Source organism: Lissotriton helveticus, chromosome 12, assembly GCF_964261635.1.
Source record: "Lissotriton helveticus chromosome 12, aLisHel1.1, whole genome shotgun sequence".
In the NCBI taxonomy this organism is placed as follows: Eukaryota; Metazoa; Chordata; class Amphibia; order Caudata; family Salamandridae; genus Lissotriton; species Lissotriton helveticus.
This window is the reverse complement of record NC_136073.1, coordinates 74,486,964-74,508,407: the sequence shown is the minus strand read 5'-3', so window position 1 is coordinate 74,508,407 and position 21,444 is coordinate 74,486,964. Positions and strand designations below refer to the sequence as shown.

The 21,444-nt window shown below is 47.8% G+C and overlaps 1 protein-coding gene across 2 annotated transcripts in view; it reads left to right on the top strand.

The window, feature by feature from the left end:
- Positions 1-21,444, top strand: part of DNAH2 (dynein axonemal heavy chain 2) — a 3,497,426-nt gene that overhangs the window by 95,809 nt on the left and 3,380,173 nt on the right. For both annotated transcript variants that reach the window (XM_078670326.1, XM_078670327.1), the window contains one exon: positions 5,883-5,953. In XM_078670326.1, coding sequence (XP_078526452.1) covers positions 5,883-5,953 — 71 coding nt within the window. The remainder of the gene's footprint in view (positions 1-5,882; positions 5,954-21,444) is intronic.

Here is a 21,444-nt window from a genome sequence, read left to right as displayed (position 1 = left end):
GACGCAAGTGGGGGACTTCTTCTCGGAGGGTAAACTCCTTGCACATGCAGAATTTATGCAATTACACCAGACGCCACGATCAATGTTTCTATTACATGCACAAGTCACACACTACATCTCCACACACTGGGTGAGAGAAGGCACGGAACTGGAAACGACGGCCCTGCTCACCATGCAATATCTCATGAGATCGGGCAGCCATTCAACAAAGTGGCTCACTAAGGATATCAGAGCGAGTAAAGCTTTTCTGCTACAGCCACTTCATACACGTTGGGATGGTGACACAGGCGGAGACATTGATGATAAGGGCTGGGAAAGGATACTAAAGTTCGCCAAGAAAGTGTCACGCAACCCTAAGTTCAAATTCATACAACTCATGATCGTCCACAGAGCATACTTAACCCCACACAGAATACACGCAATGTTCCCTGAGTCGTCCAACCAATGCCCCAGATGCCACCGGGATGATGCGGGTATGCTACACATGTTCTGGGACTGCCCTAAGTTGGGACATTACTGGGCCACAATCCACCACATCCTGACGGAGGTTGCCCCAGGAAGGCCATACGACTCAACACTATACAACATGCTGGGGCTGGGGCACAAAGAAAGGAAGAGGAGTGTAGCAACTAGGTTTGTAGACCTGGCGTTATTATTAGCAAAGCGGGCGATAGCAATGAAATGGAAGTCAGTGAAACCGCCGAGTGTGGAGTCATGGAGTAGCGAGGTATTGAGATGGGGTAAGGCAGAGGGCCAAGAGCTACAAAGAGAGGAGAGAAGAGGCCTACGTAAACACCCAATCTCCATAGGCTGGAACTCAATGGTAGAGGAATTTGATACGTGCGTGAAGGAATGCACCGAGTGAATACCTATGCCAATAGTGGACAGGTTGGTGGGCTGACAAGGGCAGGGGGAAGACCCCCAATCGGGGTGCCGACCATGCTAAGATAAGGGCCGCACACACGTAGTAGTACAGATTGCAGAATTGGAACAAATCATAATTGGCAGTAGCATTGAAATATGGGAATGATACGACGGGTGGCCATTATATTACGGAATATAAAAGAACGGACATTGCTCACGAGAAAAAGATTCTATATCATGTATAAGTGCCAGGGGGGAGGGAGTTTGGTTGAAGCAAAATTGAAACGAAAGTAAATATGTAGTAATATTAAATGTCTTGGGGGGACCAGCGCTAACAAAGTAAACGGAAAAAGTGGTAATATTGTTGTGAAAAATGTTGATGACACCGCACAGTATTCTGTAAATCAGAGGCGGCGAAATGATTGTATATGTACTGGTGACCTTGCTAAGACAATAAACATACTTAAAAAAAAAAAAAATCCTTAGCTCACCCCACCACCCGAGTTCAGACATGGCCATATGCAAATCAGTCTGACCTTGTGCCTCATGGGAACAGTCCAGCCCGAACTGCCAAGCCATGTCTTCCCTCGACCGGAAGCAGGCATCCTGGGACCGGTTTCTGGCCAATCAGCCGTCATCAGCCAGGCTAGCTTGAATCCAGTGGCAAAGTGAGCAAGGGACCCCTGTCTGGGCATACCCTGCCAACTTAGGGCGAACAAAGCAAAACCAAAGGGGATTATGGACGGAGTGTTGAACATTGCAAGCACTCACCCCCAGTCAACTGATATGGGTTTAATCCATCATCATTCTTTAGCTTACTCTGCCACCCCAGTTCAGAAAAGGCCATATGCAAATCAGTCTGACCGTGTGCCTCATGGGAACATACCCTGTTGGGTATGCCCAGACGTGGGCCCCTTGCTCACTTTGCCACTGGATTCAAGCTAGCCTACCGATGCAAGAGTGTTAGGTGATCAGCAAGCAGCAGTCAAGGAAATTAATGGGGGTGGGTAATTGTATTTCTCCAGTGTTGGGGTGTCTTTCATAGATTCACATGCTTAAATATTACCCGTCGTCGAAGTGAGAGTCCCACGGTACATAACATAGCAATAGTAACAACATAAGTATATATACATACAAGAAAGAAAAAAAACATACAGTTTTTATAGATAGACAACATGTCACTTCTATAACATATCACAATCATTATGCTTAGTCCAAACTCCAGCCAATCAGGCATTAGCACCCTCTTAGAATGTTCTCCTCAGAGGCTCAGGCCCTCAGATTTTTCACCACACGTCGTGTGAAGTGAGTCTCCCTGAGCTCTGCTCAGTTTTCTTCTCATTTTCTTCTCAGAGTAGAAGAAAAGCAACGTTCCGTTTGTTGCTTTAAACATCTGCTTTAATTATGCTCCATGAAGGGACCTGCCTTTTACCTTGGTTGCTGGCTCTGGCAGCAGGCATTGTGAAATCAGAACTCGTCTATAATAACCTTATAATAGTTTAGTCTTGACATATTTTCTTTAAAATCAGAGACTTACTGCATCATAAGTCTCCTATAATAAAGAAATTAGAGACTGCTGTTTATACACGAAATACATAATCCCTTGTATCTTAAAGAAATTAGAGACGGGCAAATCTGCCACTTCTCAGCCCCCTCTTGAAGAAGGAGAAATTCAAAATGCTCACGCTCGCCCAAGTGTTGTCTACCCTCCTGGTTCAGGGAGATTGGATGGTAGCGTTGGAATTGCAGGATGCTTATTTCCACATCCCCGTCCTGCCAGCCCACAGATGCTACCTGCGGTTTATTGGAGGCCACAAGCACTTTCAGTTTGCTGCCCTCCCCTTTGGCCTTATCACCCCCACAAGGGTGTTCACCAAAGTGATAGTAGTGGTCGCAGCTCATCTGCAGAAGTCAGGGATTTCACTCTTCCCCTACATCGCCGACTGGTTGTTGAAGGAGGGCTGACCCCGGGCAGGCATCTCCCACCTTCAGACTACAGCAAACCTCCTGCAGTCTCTGGGGTTCACTATCAATGTGTTGAAGTCACACCTGACTCCCTTTCAGACGCTCCCTTTCATCAGAGCTGTTCTGAACATGGTGCAGTTGCTGGTCTACCCTCCCGAGGGGCAGGTCTTGAATGTTCAGGCTATGTTACCAATTTGGGCTCTGCAGTCGGACCTAAAGACCCACTGGGTGCAGCATCAGCAAAATCTCTCTGATATGGTGCCGATCTAGGAGGGAACTGCAAAGGATCTGCAGTGGTAGCTGATGAACCCCTATTTGGTCAGTGGCATATCACTCTCCCTTCTCCAACCAGACTTGACGGTTGTGACAGATGTGTCACTTCTGGAATGGGGTAGCCGCAAGGGGGAGGTGGAGATCAGAGGACTCTGGTCTCCAGGGGAGTCCAGGGCTTCACATAAACCTGCTGGAGCTTCGGTCGATCTAGTTGGCATTAAAGGCCTTTCTTCCTTCGATCAAGGCAAGGTTGGTGCAGGTGTTCATGGACAACACCACCGCTATGTGGTTATGCAAAAAACAGGGCGGGTGGGGTTATAGACCTTCTTCAAAAGGCCCTTCGCATCTGGACATGGTTGGAACGTCAGGGCATTTCCCTGGTGGTTCAACACCTGGTGGGCTCTCTGAACACCAGGGCGGAACAACTCAGCCGAAGATGCCTTGCGAATCACAAATGGCATCTCCACCCAGAAGTGGTTCAAAGTCTCTTTCAGCAGTGGGGAGAGCCTTGGTTTGATCTGTTCGCTACCGTTGAGAATATCTAGTGTCGGCAGTTCTGTGTGCTGGAGTTTCCAAGGGGACTCTCGCTCGAGACTCTTTTAGTCTTGAGTGGACCTCTGGCCTCCTGTATGTCTTTCTGCCTATAACTCTCCTGCGCAGAGTTCTCAAGAAGATTTGGAACGCACAAGCCCAAGTCCTTCTTCTGGCTCTGGATTGGGCACGAAGAGTCTACTATCTCGAGTTGTTGGGCATGGCCATTGGTCCTACAGTCAGACTGCCTGTTTGATAGGAACTTCTGTTGCAGGAACGGGTACGGTCCTGCACGGGAACCTGCGCACCTTACACCTCCATGTGTGGAGATTGAGCGGTGATAGTTAAATGCCTTCAACCTTCCTCTCTAAGTCTGTGATGTTATAATGGCATTTAGGCATTCCTCCACCAAGAATGTTTATGCTTGCTGTTGGGAAAAGTTTGTATCAAGGTGTGCAATTCACAATGTCGACCCCCACACCTCTATCATAAATTATCTTGTTTGCACTGTTTTTGGCCCAGCAGAGCCCTGCTTTGGCCACAGTTAAGGATTACCTATCTGCCATCTCTGCATTTTTGCAGTTGCCGGCCAACCTTTTCTCTTTAAGTCACCAGTTGTGGCTAGGTTCCTTAAAGATCTACCACACATGTTTCCTCCTAAACCCTTTATTACACCTCAGTGGGACCTCAACCCGGACCTTACCTTTTCTTGTGATCTCCATTTGAGCCTCTACATAATTGTCCTGTTAGTCTTTTGACCATCAAAACTGCCTTTTTAGTGGCCATAACATCGGCCAGGAGGTCAGCGATCTTCAAGCGCTTTTGGCATTCCAAACTTATACTACCTTTTACCCAGACAAACTGGTTCTCCGGACATGTGCCTCTTTTCTACCAAAGGTTGCCACCCCTTTCCATGTAGGCCAAAACACCACCCTGCCTACCTACTTTGCTCCTCCTCATCCCTCTAAAGAAGAGGAGAGACTCCACTGCCTGGACTCAAAAAGAGCATTGCCGTTCTACCTTGACAGCATGAAAGAGTTCTGGGTGGGTGATCAACTCTTCATGGGTTTTGTGGGAGCAAAAAAAGTAAAACTGTACAGAAAAGAACCACCTGTCGATGGATTATACTGTCTATTAAGATCTGCTATGCACTGGCCAAGAAACAGCCCCCTGAGGGCTTGGGGGCTCATTCTACTAGAGCCAAGGCTGCGACCACTGTGTTAGTGCATGGTGTTCCTCTCCTGGCTTTCTGTCAGGCAGCGATGTGAGCATCCCTGCACATGTTCACATGACTGTAATGTCTGGACATTCAGGTCCGTCGTGACGGTACTGTTTCTGTTCGGTCCTGTAGGACTTTTTTGTTTGTGCGGATTCACAGTCCCACCTCTGGGGAGCTATTGCTTGGGTATCTTTTCAGGGGTAAGGAATCTGCAGCTAGAAGTCTCCATCAGATGACTATGTTACTTACCTTTGGTAATGCCTTATCTGGTAGGAACTCTATCTAGCTGCAAATTTCTTACTGACCCTCCGATCCTCCCCACTCTGCAAACCGGTTAAGGTATCAGGGGCACCACCTTTCAGGGCCTTAGTCTTTTCCCCACAGTGGTCAGTTCTCATTGTGGCTTGGTGCTCCTGATATGGAAAGTTGTAACTGATATCAGCGTGCCGAAGTGGTACCGCACACATTACTTCCATCACGGACGATGCAGCCAACGTGGAATTGAACCACGCCACCTTCCAGGGGTACTGCTCATAAATCTTCCAGGTCCAGTCTGACGCCTGGGGATATTCAAAGGTTAGTAATCTGCAGCTAGACAGAGTATCAGATAAGGCGTTCTTGAATGTAAGCAACTTATTCTTAAAGGTTTTTTAAAATGTTAGCATAGATATTTTTAATAATTAGAAGTGCAAATCGTTATAATGATTTGCCAGTCTTATCTGTAAAATTACACATTGGATTGATTAATAGACCATTCCTTATTAGCTTATACATAAATACCAAATGTTGGGTGCAGTTTTTATATGAATTAAATCTGCATACTAAATCTTGTATTAGGCCAGCTGGAAGTCAATGATATTGACTCGATGAGTTTGCACCTTAACTTCCAGCTGGTAGAAAACACACAGAGCCTGGGGAGCCTAAGAATGGTGACAACTCTTTGCAGGCCGCGGTCCTGGTTAAGTGAATGGCATTCAAAAACACGTGGGACTTTTCTCTGACTGATTTATATTTTCACTGCTTCTCACAGATGAGGACGGTAAAGCTGTGCAGCAAAAGGAGCCAGGAACAGAACAGGTGGTGGAGGACCTTGTGGACCTGGTAAGTGAAAGAGGAGCAGAAGGGAGCCCTGATGGGATTAGCTTAAGGTGTGATCTCTTGGCGGATTCCTTAAAGTGTGATCTCCCGGCAGATTGCTTAAGGTGTGATCTCTTGGCCGATTGCTTAATGTGTGATCTCTTGGCGGATTGATTAAGGTGTGATCTCTTGGCGGATTGCTTAACGTGTGATCTCTTGGCGGATTGCTTAAGGTGTGATCTCTTGGCAGATTGCTTAATGTGTGATCTCTTAGCAGGTTGCTTAATCTGTGATCTCTTGGTGGATTGCTTAAGGTGTGATCTCTTGGCGGATTGCTTATGGTGTGATCGATTGGCAGATTACTTAAGGTGTGATATCTTCCTGGATGGCTTATGGTGTGATCTCTTGGCGGTTTGCTTAAGGTGTGATCTCGTGGCAGATTGCTTAAGGTGTGATCTCTTGGCAGATTGCTTATGGTGTGATCTCTTGGCAGATTGCTTAAGATGTGATATCTTCCTGGATGGCTTATGGTGTGATCTCTTGGCGGATGGCTTAAGGTGTGATCTCTTGGCAGGTTGCTTAAGGTGTGATCTCTTGGCAGATTGCTTATGGTGTGATCTCTTGGCAGATTGCTTAAGATGTGATATCTTCCTGGATGGCTTATGGTGTGATCTCTTGGCAGATTGCTTAAGGTGTGATCTCTTGGCAGATTGCTTAAGGTGTGATCTCTTGGCAGATTGCTTAATGTGTGATCTCTTGGTGGATGGCTTAAGTGTGATTTCTTGGCGGATGGCTTAAGGTGTGATCTCTTGGCGGATTGCTTCAGGTGTGATCTCTTGACGGATTGCTTAAGGTGTGATCTCTTGGCGGATCTGTTTAATTGAGTCTTCACGCCATACTGTACGTTTGACGGTTCTAGTGGCTGAGGCTTTTTTTTTAGGACTGTTCACACACCATACCCCATATGCACGTTCTTTGAGTTCTCAAAGACACTGCTGTTCATCCTTCTTGGAAAGTAAACTTCACTGGTAATAACTGGAGTGCGCCATTGTCCTCCTCTTGTCCGTGTTCGAATGTGTAGTCACAGGAAGAAGTTTGGGTATTTAGGGTCTCAGCAGGCATTCTAATGCAGGTCCTGGAAGCCGCTTTTAAAAAGTCATTAACGCTTCATTTGCTTGTCAATTCTTCAATTAGTCAGGCACTTCATCGTATAGTCTTTGTTGCTATTAGATATTGGATATGCCCACCTCTAGTCATGCTTCTGCAACACTCGGGACAAAAACACAGCCATAACAATTGCAAAAAAAGCACTGGCAATGTCTCATTTTTAGGTCTTCGCCTGCGTAGGCTGCGCTTGCGCAGTCTCGCCGGCGAGATCTTATGTCTCTCAGTGTGGGGCTTGAACCCGCCCCATCTTCTCCATTGGCTGCCTTCCTAAACGCAGGCTAGCCATTGGAGAAGAGGGGCGTCTGTCCGTTTAAGCCCCGTCATTTTGGGATTCGGGGGCGTGGTTTTTCATGTTCTTTCTCTCCTCTTCCCATTGGCTGGAATTTTACATTCCAGCCAATGTGGAAGAGGAGAGAAAGAAAAACACGCCCCCAGTCGGAAAATGACGGGGCTTTTCGTAGAGTCATTTCTGCTTGACCGCCACCGGAGAAGCAAGGGAGAACATCCGAGTCCTCCGCCCCAGCCGTCGCTCGCCCCCCCCCCCTCTCGCAACATTACGGTTCCAGTACACCGGGTTGCGTCAGAAAATTAAGGCCTGAAATGGTTTGCCTTTCATGGTCCTTAAATGTTCCTAATTTATCAAAAAAAATATGTGTAGGTTTTTGTGGCCGGGGCGCTGCAGTTTTAGAGACTACCAGGGAGACGGGAGCTGCGGCTCAAAGCCTCCAGGTACGTAGCTATGGGAAACGAGTCAGACGGCTAGAAGGAGCTTGGGGATGCCGCTGCCCCCAGGCAGAGGCAGAGAAGGCACCAGAGAGGGAACGGGAGGGCGCCCTGCCCTGACAGCTGCTCATAAACACCGAGCGGCGGAATTACCAGCGGGACGAACACTGCGCATATTGATCGAACCATTACGAGTATGCGACGGCCACCATTTCCCAGCAGCACGGGGAATAGCACAGAGACGGGCGGTTTCCATGACCGAGAACTAAGGCACTCGCCAAGTACAGCCGGTCGGTGCTGCCATGTGTGCGGCCAACTAGAGAGGGTTTTCTCCTTTTCTGAGCAGCAAATACGCCATTAACCCCTGAGGCGAAATGTGAACTGGCGGTGCCTGACCCCAAAATGGCGCCCGCGGTGGACGACATGCCTCGGGCTGAATTCCGGATCTTGTGCCAGGGAACTCTTCCACACTAGCAGCGGGGCACATCCTACCAGCTTCAGTGGGCAATTAATGGGAGCACTCAGTAACTCACAACCCTAGCAAGTTCAAGGCATTCCAGACAGCAATCCCAGTATCTGCCCACATTGACCACATCGGCGGAGGGAGCCCTGGAAGAAGAGAGCCCCGACCAGCGAGGAAGGGAGACCGGCCACACAACAGAGAGAGACTCTCCCCCCCCCCCCGTCCCCCCCCTGAGCCGGTAGGTTTTCTTGCCTCTGTTCCCTGGTTGTGCTCGTGTTTTCTTCGTTTTTCTGCCCTCTGTTCCCTCGTTGTGATTGTTTTTCTGCCCTCTGTTCCCTCGTTGTGATTGTTTTTTCTGCCCTCTGTTCCCTCGTTGTGATTGTTTTTTCTGCCCTCTGTTCCCTCGTTGTGATTGTTTGTTTTTTCTGCCCTCTGTTGTTTTCTTCGTTTTTCTGCCCTATGTTCCCTCGTTGTGATTGTTTTTTCTGCCCTCTGTTCCCTCCTTGTGATTGTTTTTTCTGCCCTCTGTTCCCTCGTTGTGATTGTTTTTTCTGCCCTCTGTTCCCTGTGTGTGGCTCTGTGTGTGTGTGGCTCTGTGTGTTTGTGTGTGTGGCTCTGTGTGTGTGTGTGGCTCTCTGGGTGTGTGTGGCTCTGTGTGTCTGGGGGGCTCTGTGTGTGTGTGTGTGTGTGGCTCTGTGTGTGTGTGGGGCTCTGTGTGTGTGGTGCTCTGTGTGTGTGTGTGGCTCTGTCTCTGTGTTTGTGTGTGGGGGGCCCTGTCTGTGTGTGTGTGTGTGTGGCTCTGTCTGTGTGTGTGTGTGTGTGGTTCTGTCTGTGTGTGGCTCTGTCTGTGTGTGTGTGTGGCTCTGTCTGTGTGTGTGTGGCTCTGTCTGTGTGTGTGGCTCTGTCTGTGTGTGTGTGTGTGTGTGTGGCTCTGTCTGTGTGTGTGTGTGTGTGGCTCTGTCTGTGTGTGGCTCTGTCTGTGTGTGTGTGTGTGTGTTGGGCTCTGTGTGTGTGTTGGGCTCTGTGTGGGTAGCTTTTTTTGTAGGAGGGTCTTGTGAGGGTGGCTCTGTGTGTGTGTAGGTGGGTCTGTGAGGGTGGCTTTGTGTGTGTGTAGGTGGCTCTGTGTGGGTGGCTCTGTGTGGGTGGCTTTGTGTGTGTGGCTCTGTGTGTTGGTGCAAATGCAATAGGTCTCGCATTTGCGAGAGATTAAGCTTTCTGATGGATACATCTGCCAGTGGATTCCTCACCTTGTGAATATCCCCCTGCGTCAGCAACGTTCAGAAAATTCTTTTGCAGCACGCCGGCGTGGACGACGTCACAGGAGCACGGCATCGCGCGCGACTCCACTGACGTCACTGACTCCTTATTAGGCCTACGTCGGCGTGATGGCATCAGTTCCCTTTTTTCCGCATCGTCGACGCTAACGGTTTCTTGGGATCTTCTGTTGTACGGATAGTAACTTTGTTACTTTTGTGGATTTCTGGTTTCTGTATCTGTTTTGGTGTTGCTGTCTTTTTTCGAGATGTCATCAAGGAAGACAGGATTTAAACCACGCGATTCATGTGGGAGGATGATGTCCATTACCGATCCTCATGGTGACTGTCTATGGTGTTTGGGTTTGGATCACGACGTCAAGGGTTGTCGATCCTGTTTTAAAATGAACCCAAAGGCTCTTCGGGAACGAGAGGCAAAACTTCTTGTTGCCAAATTGAAGGGTAAGGATACCGAGAGAGCTTCGAGGTCAAGATCGAGACAGTCGAGGTCAAAGTCAAAGTCGAGGTCGAGGTCCCGGTCGAGGTCGGCTTCGAAGTCGGCTTCGGGTCATGCTTCTGGTTCATCAAAAAAGAAGCATAGGATAACGAAGCACCGTTCGAGACATCATTCCAGCAGGGAGTCGGACTCGAAAAAGAAGTCATCTTCACGAAAACATCGTAAGGGCATGATATCTCCCTCTCCAGCTCGTAATCCTGAAGGTGAGGCCACGCCTTTACAATCTCAGGAGCCTACACCGGCTCCGGAATCGAATCCGTCTCCGGATCCGTATCAGTCTTCGGTGCTTGAAGGAGAAGAAGAAGTTCCTCAGGGCTCGATGACTCCGGTACATCATCCCAAGGAACAAGAGGTACAGGAGGAGTCGAATCCGGTGCAGCCTCCTCAGGAGCAGCCGGTGGGTTCGTACCCTCAATTTCCTGGTCCTGGTCAGGACCCTTCGCATTTTCTAAACGCCATGTATGGCGTATATGCGAGAGCTATGCACCCCTCTGGTGCACCGGCTGGTCCCTTGGGTCCATTGGCTTATAATCTGGGTGTGCCGCAGGCTTATGCTCCGGCTCCTTTCCTGCCGTTTATGCAGACGCCGACTCCACCATGGCTTCTCTCGGCGCCTTCGAGGTCATCGACTCCGTGCACGGCTTCACCGGCTCCGGAGCGACCTCGAGATCCAATTCGAAGTTCGACGCCGGTACCAGCTTCACATTCGAAGGCGGCTCCGGCTCCAGCTCCTAATTTGACGCCAGCTCCGACTCCATCGGAGTCGTTACCGGATCCGACGACTTCGGTTCGAATGGAGTGGTCGAGGCGTAGAGCGCAGCGCCTTTTGGAGGAAAGAAATTATGGAGAAGCTGAGATTGAAGAAGGCGAGCTTCAGGATCAGGAGGATTATTTTGAAGAGTTGCATGATGCAAGTGGTCTGGAATTTTCACCAGAATGGGGGTTGCCCATGGTATCTGATGCTCCTTCTAAGGATGTGGCGCCTTAGCATGTGGTAATTAAGAAGGCTGCAGAACTCTTAAATTTGACTTTGCCATCTGTGGAGTACAAGTCATTCTTACTGAAGTTTTCCATTCTCCATCCTCTGTGGTTGAGACAATTCTTCCATTTACTGAGGCTCTTACTGATCCCATATTGGAGGTATGGAGTAAACCTCTTACTGCTCCTGCAGTTTCAAAGACAGTGGCAAGGCGCTACAGAGTGGCGCCTGGAGATCCCGAATTCTGAGCCACACATCCTTTGCCAGAGAGTTTGGTGGTTCAGGCTGCTTGCTCGAAAAGATCTGCAGGTGCTTTTCCCCAGGTTCCTGGAGATAAAGACTCTAAGAAGCAAGATCAAAATGCAAAAAAAGTGTTTTCGTCAGGCAGTATGGCCCTAAAATCAACAAATGCGACTTGTTTGCTAGGCAGATATATACATGCTTTGATGGATTAAGTGAAACAGCTATCTCCTAAGCTTCCTGAGCAGGATAGAAAGAACTTTAATGAAGTGATATCTGACATGCAGGCTGCAGCTCGGCAGGTCATACAAAGTGGTATGGACACAGCAGATTCAGTGGCTGGGTTCATGGGGTCTTTGATCGCCACCAGAAGAGCTGCTTGGCTAAAGACTTCTGAGTTTTCTGCGGATGTTCAGGCTGCTCTGAGGGATTTGCCTTTTGATAGCACAGGCCTTTTCGGAAAGAAAGCTGATGCTGCTTTGGAAAGGTTTAAGGATAGCAGAGCTACGGCAAGATCTTTGGGTTTGCAAACTAGAGGCTCTGTCGCCAAAAGATACAAGGGTTTTGGAAGGTCTACTTTTCGTACCTAAATGCAGACCCAGCAGCAACAGCAGCAGCAAAATCCTTTGTACAGATCCTACAGAGGCAGACAAAGGGGTCGTTCTCGTGGACGTCAAGCCTCCTCCTCTTCCACTTCCTCCTCTTCTACCCACCCCCCGCCTACAACAGCAAAGCAGCCCTAGATCCACCATTCCGGATCATGCGGGTCCTGTGGGGGGTCGGCTTACTTATTTTCTACAGGATTGGGAATCGGTTACATCAGATCTTTGGGTTCTCAATCTTGTAGAGAATGGGTATGCTCTTCCCTTTCGGGGATTTCCCCCAAATAACCCTCCTTGCCAAGGGTTTTGCTCAGAGGACCACCTGTTGCTCCTACAGGAAGAAGTACAAGCATTGTTCAAAAAGGGTGCAATAGAGGTGGTTCCGGAGCAGGAAAGGGGTCAGGGATGCTACTCCCGGTATTTCCTGATTCCCAAGAAGGATGGCAGACTTCGTCGAATCCTGGATCTCAGGATCTTGAACTTTTACCTAAAGCAGAAGTTCAAGATGCTCACTCTTGCGCAGGTTCTTCAGGCGCTGATGGAAGAAAACTGGATGGTGTCAATCGACTGGCAGGATGCTTATTTCCATATACCCATTCTGAACTCGCGCAGAAAGTATCTCCGCTTCACGGTGGGATCGCAACACTACCAGTTTGCGGTTCTACTGTTTGGTCTTACTACTGCGCCTCGAGTCTTCACCAAGGTGATGGCTGTGGTGGCTGCACATCTCAGAAGGCCAGGGATTCCAGTATTCCCTTATCTGGACGATTGGCTGATCAAAGCAGAATCTCCAGAGATAGTGCTCCATCATCTGCAAGAGACAACTCAGTTGTTGCACAGGTTGGGTTTTTCGATAAATGTACCCAAATCTCACCTGGTGCCCTCCCAGCGCAACCTGTTCATACGTGCGGTACTGGACACAACTGTATGTCGTGCATTCCCTCCACCTCAAAGGATTCACGACATACAGGAAATGATTTGTTTATTTTACAATGGAGCGGTTGTTCCAGTCCTGAAGGTCCTTCGTATGCTCGGTCTGATGGCTTCTTGCATTCTGTTGGTCAACCATGCACGCTGGCACATGAGGTGAGGAAAAGTCAGCCCATAACACACCTGAAGCCCAGGCTGCTGGCGCAGGACGCCTCTTAGTTCCCATCTTGAACGATTACCAAATAAAGAGACGGGCGCTGGAAGCAGGAATACAAGAATAGAGTTTTATTTCTCATGAGGAGAGCCTGTCATTTCGGACACTCGCATAGTGTCTTCAGGAGGTGCTCTAACAAGTTTCTCTGAGGCTTCGTCTTTTATACACATGTTTATGGCACACAAACATTCCTTATTACAATAAGACGCTTCAAAGTAGGGGAAAGGCATGCTTGGAATCCCGGCTTCAGGCCTATTCCCATACCAGTCGCTCAGATGTCATCCTCCCCTCCTGAATGTAACAAGAGATTGTGATCTCTCAGCTGAACATTCCTACAGGACACGAGGGCAGGAGGGGATGATCAGGTCAAAGGTTGGTCAGGTGGTAAGGTCGGACACTTCGGTTGGTGTATCACGGGTTTTGTTATGCTGGGCAGGGAAAAGGGGGATGTATATCCATGAGGCTTGGTCTTAGGACTTGGGACCGGGTCGATAGGTCAAGTGCAGCCGGGGGGGTTGTCAGCTGAGGGGAAGGGTGTTCTTGGGAGGAAATGGGGGTGTGTGGGTCAAGCAGGAGTGCTACTTTTAGAGCAGGGTCACGCAGAGGGAGAGGGTCTTGTGGTCGATGCATGAGCAGTGCGCGCGGGGAGGGGTGTCGGGGGTTTAGCAAACGGTCAGAGAGGCCATGGTGCCTAAAATAGCTGTCGTGTACATGTGTGCATGGGTCTTATGCTGGCGGGATAACACAGTCAGTGTTTCGTAATTATTTGTTCTGCTTACAACAAGGGGTACAGTGAACACAAATGAACGCCGCTTATGTACACATACATTGCCATTTTCAACAGAGGGCACTCCAGTGGTGCCTCCGCAGGCAGTGGTATCAACACCAAGGGGATCTCGGGGGGTCAGTGAGGATCTCCAGAGAAGCTGCGGCAGATCTGTCTTGGTGGGGAGTGGAAGGCAATCTGTCTCAAGGAAAGCCTTTTCAAACTCCTCCGTCGGTGGCCACAGTGATAACGGATGCATCCACTCTAGGGTGGGGTGCTCATCTGGGGGATCTGGAGTTCAAGGTCTTTGGTCTCCAGAAGAAAGTTTTCTTCACATCAACCTTTTGGAATTGCGGGCAATACGTCTGGCACTCAAGGCCTTCCTCACTACCCTTCGCGGTCGGTCGGTTGAAGTCCTGACGGGCAACACCACCGCGATGTGGTATATCAACAAACAGGGAGGAGTAGGGTCGCAGTGTCTCTGCAGAGAGGCTCTGCGTCTCTGGTCCTGGGTTCAGGAACATCAGATTTGTCTAGTGGCAAATCATCTGGCCGGAGTACTGAACGTTCGTGCAGACAGTCTCAGTCGGCAGTTCTCGGCCGATCACGAGTGGAGGCTTCATCCAGAGGTAGTTAGTCATGTCTTTCGGACATAAGGAACTCCTCAGGTGGACCTGTTTGCCACTCACGAGAACGCTCACTGCCCATCATTCTGCAGTCTCCAGTATCCGATGCAAGGAGTGTTGGGGGATGCGTTTCAGTTGAGTTGGGGCTCGCGACTCCTTTACGCATTTCCTCCCATTCTCTTGATTCCTCGGGTTCTGAGGAAGATACGTCAAGACCGGGCCCGAGTTATATTGATCGCCCCGGATTGGCCAAGAAGGGTGTGGTACACAGATCTTCTCCACCTCTCCTCGTGCCCTCCGCTCCGTCTCCCTCTCAGGCAGTCGCAGGGGCAGGTTCTACACCCCCACCTCCAGACCTTACACCTTCATGCCTGGAGATTGAACGGGGCAACCTGAATTCCTTTTCTCTCCCACCTGATGTGGTGGATGTCATTCTATCGGCCAGGCGTGACTCCACCAAGTCCATCTATTCTTATTGGTGGTCTAAATTTGTATCCTGGTGTGGGGAGAATTCTGTGATTCCTTTGAGAGCTCGTTTGTCAGAAATACTTCAATTTGCTCTTTCATTGGCGCATCAAGGTTTTGCTGTAGCTACGGTAAAGGGATATCTATCAGCTTCATCGGCTTTTATCTGTTTACCGGATCAACCATCTTCGTTTAAATCTCCTGTTGTATTGAGATTTTTAAAGGGTTTAACAAATAAGTTTCCTCCTACTCCCTTTATTGTGCCTCAATTCTTGTCGCAATTACCTCGGCAAGGAGGGTAAGCGAGCTTCAAGCTCTTAGTTCAAAGCCCTTGTTCTTGACCATTCATGCTGAACGAATGGTTCTTAGGACCAGGGCTGCTTTTCTGCCTAAGGTGGTAACTCCCTTCCATCAAGGACAGTCCATTACCCTTCCAACCTTCTATCCTCCCCCTCACCCTTCCAAGGAGGAGGAGCGACTTCACCGTCTGGACCCCAAAAGGGCGGTGAGCTTTTTCTTGATAGGACAAAAGACTATTGAGTGGATGACCAGCTCTTTGTTGGATTTGCTGGCTGCAAAAAAGGAAGAGCTGTGCACAAGTGCACACTCTCAAGATGGATCATACTCTGCATCAAAATCTGCTACGCCCTGGCTGGTAAGGAACGTCCAGAGGGTATAAGGGCTCATTCTACTAGAGCAAAGTCATCAACATCTGCTTTGTCTAGAGGTGTACCTGTAGAGGACATTTGTAGAGCGACGACATGGGCCTCCCTCCACACTTTTGCAAAGCATTACTGCTTGGATAGCGAGATGAGGAGGGATGGTCATTTTGCGCGCTCTGTCCTTCAAGATTTTCTTGTATAGAAGAGTGGACACCCTCCTTGGGGAGTGGGAACTGCTGTGGGAATCTATTCACAAGGTGAGGAATCCACTGGCAGATGTATCCATCAGAAGAACAAGTTACTTACCTTCGGTAACGCTTTTTCTGGTGGATACAGTATCTGCCTGTGGATTCCTCACATGCCCACCCGCCTCCCTGTTGTCCACTCTTCTATATCTGAGTTTATGGCAATGTTTATACGCATTAATGTGTTTATATATATATATATGTCATATATGGTGTTTTTCATTATTGGATATTAGTAAGTAAGTAAAATCTCTTTATTCGATTGTTTACATGTAACAATCATAAAAGTACATATCAAAAACGTTTATCACAAAGTACAGTTTATGCAAAAAAGAAAAAACAAAGTATGTTACCACGTAAACACGAGCACAAGCAAAAGTGACAAGTTTATAATTTAAAAGCAGTAAAAATACAATGTTAAAAGAAGAGATGTATATCAGGAACAAAGCTAGTTAGCCTTCCATGCTTTTCCTGTATTTAAGTGCAAGTTTTAGAAAGCTACATAAAAACAGGGTGCTGTCGCTATTTAACATTTGAAGATAATAAAGTGCTGGTCTGTATTGTGCAAAGTGGAGCCGTTGTAGTAAAGGTTTTAAAAACAATTTGCGAGGGACTGTATAATATGAACAGAAGAATAAAAAGTGTGTCAGATCTTGTGGAGACTTGTTGTCGCAGCCACAAGCTGGCAACACTTGACCCCTGTGTGCCCCGCTTGGTACGGCTAGCAAAAGATGAAACATATCAAATCTGAACCTTGTAAGCAGAAATCGTTCATAACCCGACAAGGGCCAGACAAGGTAGGGTTCTATATGGAGGGTCGTTTTAGTGAGAGCATGCAATCTCACACTTTTTTTCTCATACTCTCTCTCCTCCCTTGCTAGGTGCCTAGTTGTCATGAAGGTATTCTTTACGTAGATAACGTCAGACTTAGTTATTTTCGCAGGATCTAGGAAAAGATCAGGCCGGCCTAATTCGGAGAGACATCTACTAATGTATTTTAGCCACGGGATCTTATACTTCCCTTCCCACACTAATGCCTCTTGCAGAATGTTTTTGGTGAGGGGTATATCTGGATTTAGCCAACTGTTTAGCCAGCATAGTAAGGGGTTAACAGCAATCCTGTCGCTTAGATGGGACATACCTAGTTCTGTGTGGACAGAAAAGTTTGCTGAACCCCTGGGGAGCCTTAGGACTTGCTTTAAAAAGTTGTTTTCAGTGGTCTCAAGGGTGTCTGGTGGTTCGGATCCCCATAATTCACTCCCATAGCATGCAACTGCAATGCTTTTAGCTTGATATAACTTTAGAACAGCGGCCACTGGGCTATTACCCATTTTCTTTACAAAATCCATTATACCTGCGTTTACACGCACTACCTCACCCTTTTTCTTTTGTATTGCAGGTGCCCAGGTTAGTTTGTGGTCAAAAAGGACACCGAGATACGAGAAGGTCTTAGTTGTCGGTATTTTTTCGTTGTTTACAGAGTGGGGATATCTTTTTTTTTGGACCTGAGCCAGTCATCATGATGAAAGATTTCGAGTTATTAATGCTCAGTCCACGGGAATTCATAAATACAAAAAAAGAATCAAGCAGGGTTTGAAGGCCGATCGCCGTTCTAGAGATTAGGACGGCGTCGTCCGCATATAGCAGGACGGGCACGCCCTTCCTCCCTATGTATGGGTAATCAGCGCCGGTTTTTAGTAGGTGTTCCTCCAAATCATTAATATAAAGATTAAAAAGAAACGGGGCCAGGATGCACCCTTGTCTAACCCCCCGGTTTATCCTGAAGTCCCTAGTTACTTTCATGTCCTGTGTAAAGCGGACATTTGCTCTGGTGTCCGAGTGTAGATCTGCTAAAAGGTTAATTAGATTTTGCTCCACACCCATTTTTTGCATGACCTCCCAAAGCCTACCTCTGTCAACGCAGTCGAAAGCGGATGATAAATCCATAAAGGCCATATGGATGGACCCTTTTCTGGCCAAGGTGTATTTGCCATTTATTAGATACAGGTTCAGACATTGAGCTATCGTGGAATGACCTGGTCTGAACCCGTATTGGATGGGTGACAGAATGTTTTTTTCCTTGGCCCAAAGTACTAGCCTATTTAAAATAATGCCCCCCACCACCTTGGCGATTGAGTTGATCAGTGATATTGGCCTGTAACATGTTACACTTCTGCGATCCCCTTTCTTGAATACAGGCACTATGGTCGAGGACCCCCATGATTTTGGACAACCTTTAGAGATCCCGGCGTTTATTACTGCGGTAAGGACTGGTGCCCATAGTTGAATGTCTGATTTAAAGAGGTCGGGAGGAAGACCATCGGGGCCCGGAGCTTTATTGCTGGTCAGGCCCTGAATCCCCTTTACTACCTCCCCCACTGTAAAGCGCAACAGTTCTTCATCGGGAGTGTTAAAATCATTGTCCACTTGTGCATCGTCACTTTGAAAAATTGTTCTAAAATGAGTTAACCACTTCCTCGGGTATATTTGACCCAATCACAGAATTACTGGGGTCGTCAAACAAGGGCTGGTTTATAATGTTCCAGAACTTGGAGCTATTACCCAGAATTCCTGGGTCACTCAGAGATTCCCAAATGCTTGCCTTCACTTCTTTTTTCCGGGCTGCTAGGGATGTCTTATAGATGTTTCTCAGTTCTTTTACAAGGGTGGAATCTCTGGGGTTAGTCTTTAGTGCTTTTTTTAAGTTACGTCCAGCCTTTGAGCAGGTTTGGTCGAACCATTTCGGGTGGGGTTCATGATGACCCTTCACTGGTATGGTTAACAGTTCGCCCACTCTATCTACCACAACTGAAAAGGCGGATAGAGTCACTTCAGGCAAGGTGGTAGGAGAGGCACAAAGCGCGAGTTCTTTGCCACAACTATTATTAATTGAGTTATACAGAGTAACACTGTTGACTTTTGACCACTTCAGACGCCGATTTCCGTTTATTGGCTTTAAGCTGCCGCAGTCTTTCCTGGACTTTCGAAGTTCGAAGAATCCTCCTCTGATTTTGATGGAGATGGGATTGTGATCACTGAGCAAACTTGTTTGAATTTCAAAGTCGGTTACTAGATCAACCAGGTCTCTTGAAAGAAGAATGTGATCTATATAGGTGCCATTTCCGGGTCCTTTATACGTGGGAATGTCAAAGATGTAGGAATCCTCTGATATAGACATTGCAACTGTCAGGTTCCTGTCATCAGTTAGGTTATTTACAAGAGTACCACGTGGCGAGTGATCAAAATGGAAGCCAGATCTGTTTTTGCAACCTAAAAGACCGATCGGTGTGTCTACAGGATTACCGCATGGATGCGTGTTAAAATCTCCAGCAATGATGGTGCTGCGGGGCAGACTTAAAGCTTTTGTTTTAAGGAAGTCATGTAGATAGATAATGTTGCTCTCCCTATTTGATGATACAGCATTATAAAAGTTAATAAGGGTCAATGCCCTTTTTCCCCTCCTGAGTACCAGGGTTTGAATATGTCTGTTGTTGGATTCCCTGTTTGAAACCTGGCAATTGAGTGCAAGGCTAACGTAAACTACCAAGCCCCCCTTTGATCTTCCGCTATTCGATGGGGTTGCAGGTAGGAAGAAACTTTGGAAGCCCTCAATATGTACGTTTACGTCTTCCAGCCATGTTTCTTGGAAACACAAAGGGTATAGTCTTTTATGTATAATACCCATGTTGGGTCCTTTGCCTTGGAGGTCAGGCCAGCAACGTTCCAGGACAGAAGTTTTATAGTGCTTGTTGATGTGTCATTTGGGCCTACTTCCTGGGCGTTGGTTGTAGGGGGAGGTGTCACTTGATTCCCTTGGACAGATATTGTATCCGCTTGTATTCCAGTGCTGGGTAGAGAGTTTACAGCGCCGGTGGTGTCGCAGAGAACTTGGTTCTGAGGATGTGGGGGACTAGGTTCATATGGGGGCAATGTGCTCTCTGACTGGTTTACTGGAAGAGCTGCCTCGGGGGTTACACCTGACCCTTGAGTAGGATTATTCGTACACTCTAGTGTGGAACTCACTAGATTGTTCGAAAGTGCTTCCATGCAAAAAGACTCGAAGTGTGTAGGAGGGGGGGTTAGGGGTGCAGTATGTCAATCAATCTCATCCAGATAGTCTGGGGCATAAAGCGTGTCATATCTGTTTGAGACGGGGACCCCATAGTGCATGTTTAGCTGTTGTGGGTGTGAATAGTGCTGAAACTGTGGGCGAGGTGGAAACTCCCTTCTCTCCTGAAAATTTGCACGATATCTGTTTTGCCTGTTAAACCGTGGGGGTTCGTTCCTGTGGTTTGTATGATCCAACGGGGTGAGCGGGTCATACTGCCATGAGGTTTCCCTAGCTTGGTGATACGCCGTTTGCTCAGGCGGCCCCCCCTGACCATAGGTTAGCTGTGATTGTTTTACATTGTGAATGGGATTATTGACGGGATAAAAGTAGCTCAGATCCATTGTGCGGATCAGGCTATTGGTCGTGCCATTTTTCCAGCTGTTCACAAAACTAGCTGCACGGCTATCGCCGAAGGTAATCACAATGCAGTCACCCTCAGTTGATTTAAATCTGGTGCCCACCCAGTCTACTCTTTTCACATGTGAGATATGGCCAATTATATGTTGTGGAATCGGTCTGTGATTTGTAAGCCAGTGGCTGACCTTATTTTTTAGTTCCGCATGAGATTCTGTTTTCTCGTCCGGTAATTTAGGTACCCCAATCATGACGCTGGTATAAGGGCTAGATTCAGGTGAAAGATTTACGTGGGTTGGTCTTTTGACTGCCACTGGTTTTGGCAATTTGTCCCCTGTTAGCGTTATAGGTATACTCAAATGTGTAGTTTTAGTTTGGCTCGGTAGTTCTGGGTGGGTTGATACTAGTTTGACTGGGGAACTTTCAGCGGCCCATTCACTTTCCTCAGTTTCATTTTCAGGTGGAGTTTGGGCGTTAGACAGGGTAGTGGCCGCTGTGGGGGAAGGGTTAGCCGCCGTGTCTGGATTTACTCTCGGCATAAAATGAGGAGTTTTATCCAGACAGGCTGGCAGAGTGTGGTTATTTGCAGTGTTATGATTAGTTTGCTTTGTCCTTACAGCTTTATTACTAGTTGAGGCAAGTGAACTACGGGCTGGTACAAAGGTGGAAGTGTTTTTTGGTGCATTCAATATTTTAAGTAAGGTGGTAGATGCATCATTTTGAGCCCTTTCGAATTTCCCTAGAGCCTTCTCGATGTTAATGACTCTCTCACTGATGGGCTTCAGGAGGGTCTTGATTAGGGCTTCTAGTTGACCCAGAAGCGGCTCATTGCTTGTTTGTGTGTTGGCTAACTGATCTGAGTGGGCTATAATCGTGACTGTAGGACCTATCTGCTGCTTGCTCAAGGGCGGCCCTAGCTCCTGACTGACTATGGGTGGGCAAGAATTTACTGCTTTAGATGTAGTGTTAGCCAGTCTGAAAGTAGACCAAATATCTTTAACTGAGTGGTGTTTTTTGGCCTTTAAGCGAGAGGTTTTTTTAACTAAGGATGTTTTTTTGATTCGAGAACCACGGGGCCTGTTTGTATTTTTTGACCCTAGTCTCCTAGCCGGGGAGGGTTCTATTCCTGTAGGAGCTATAGGTGTTAAGTCTGCCAGGGTTAAAGGCCCGGGGTCGAAATGATCTGGAGACGGTAGGC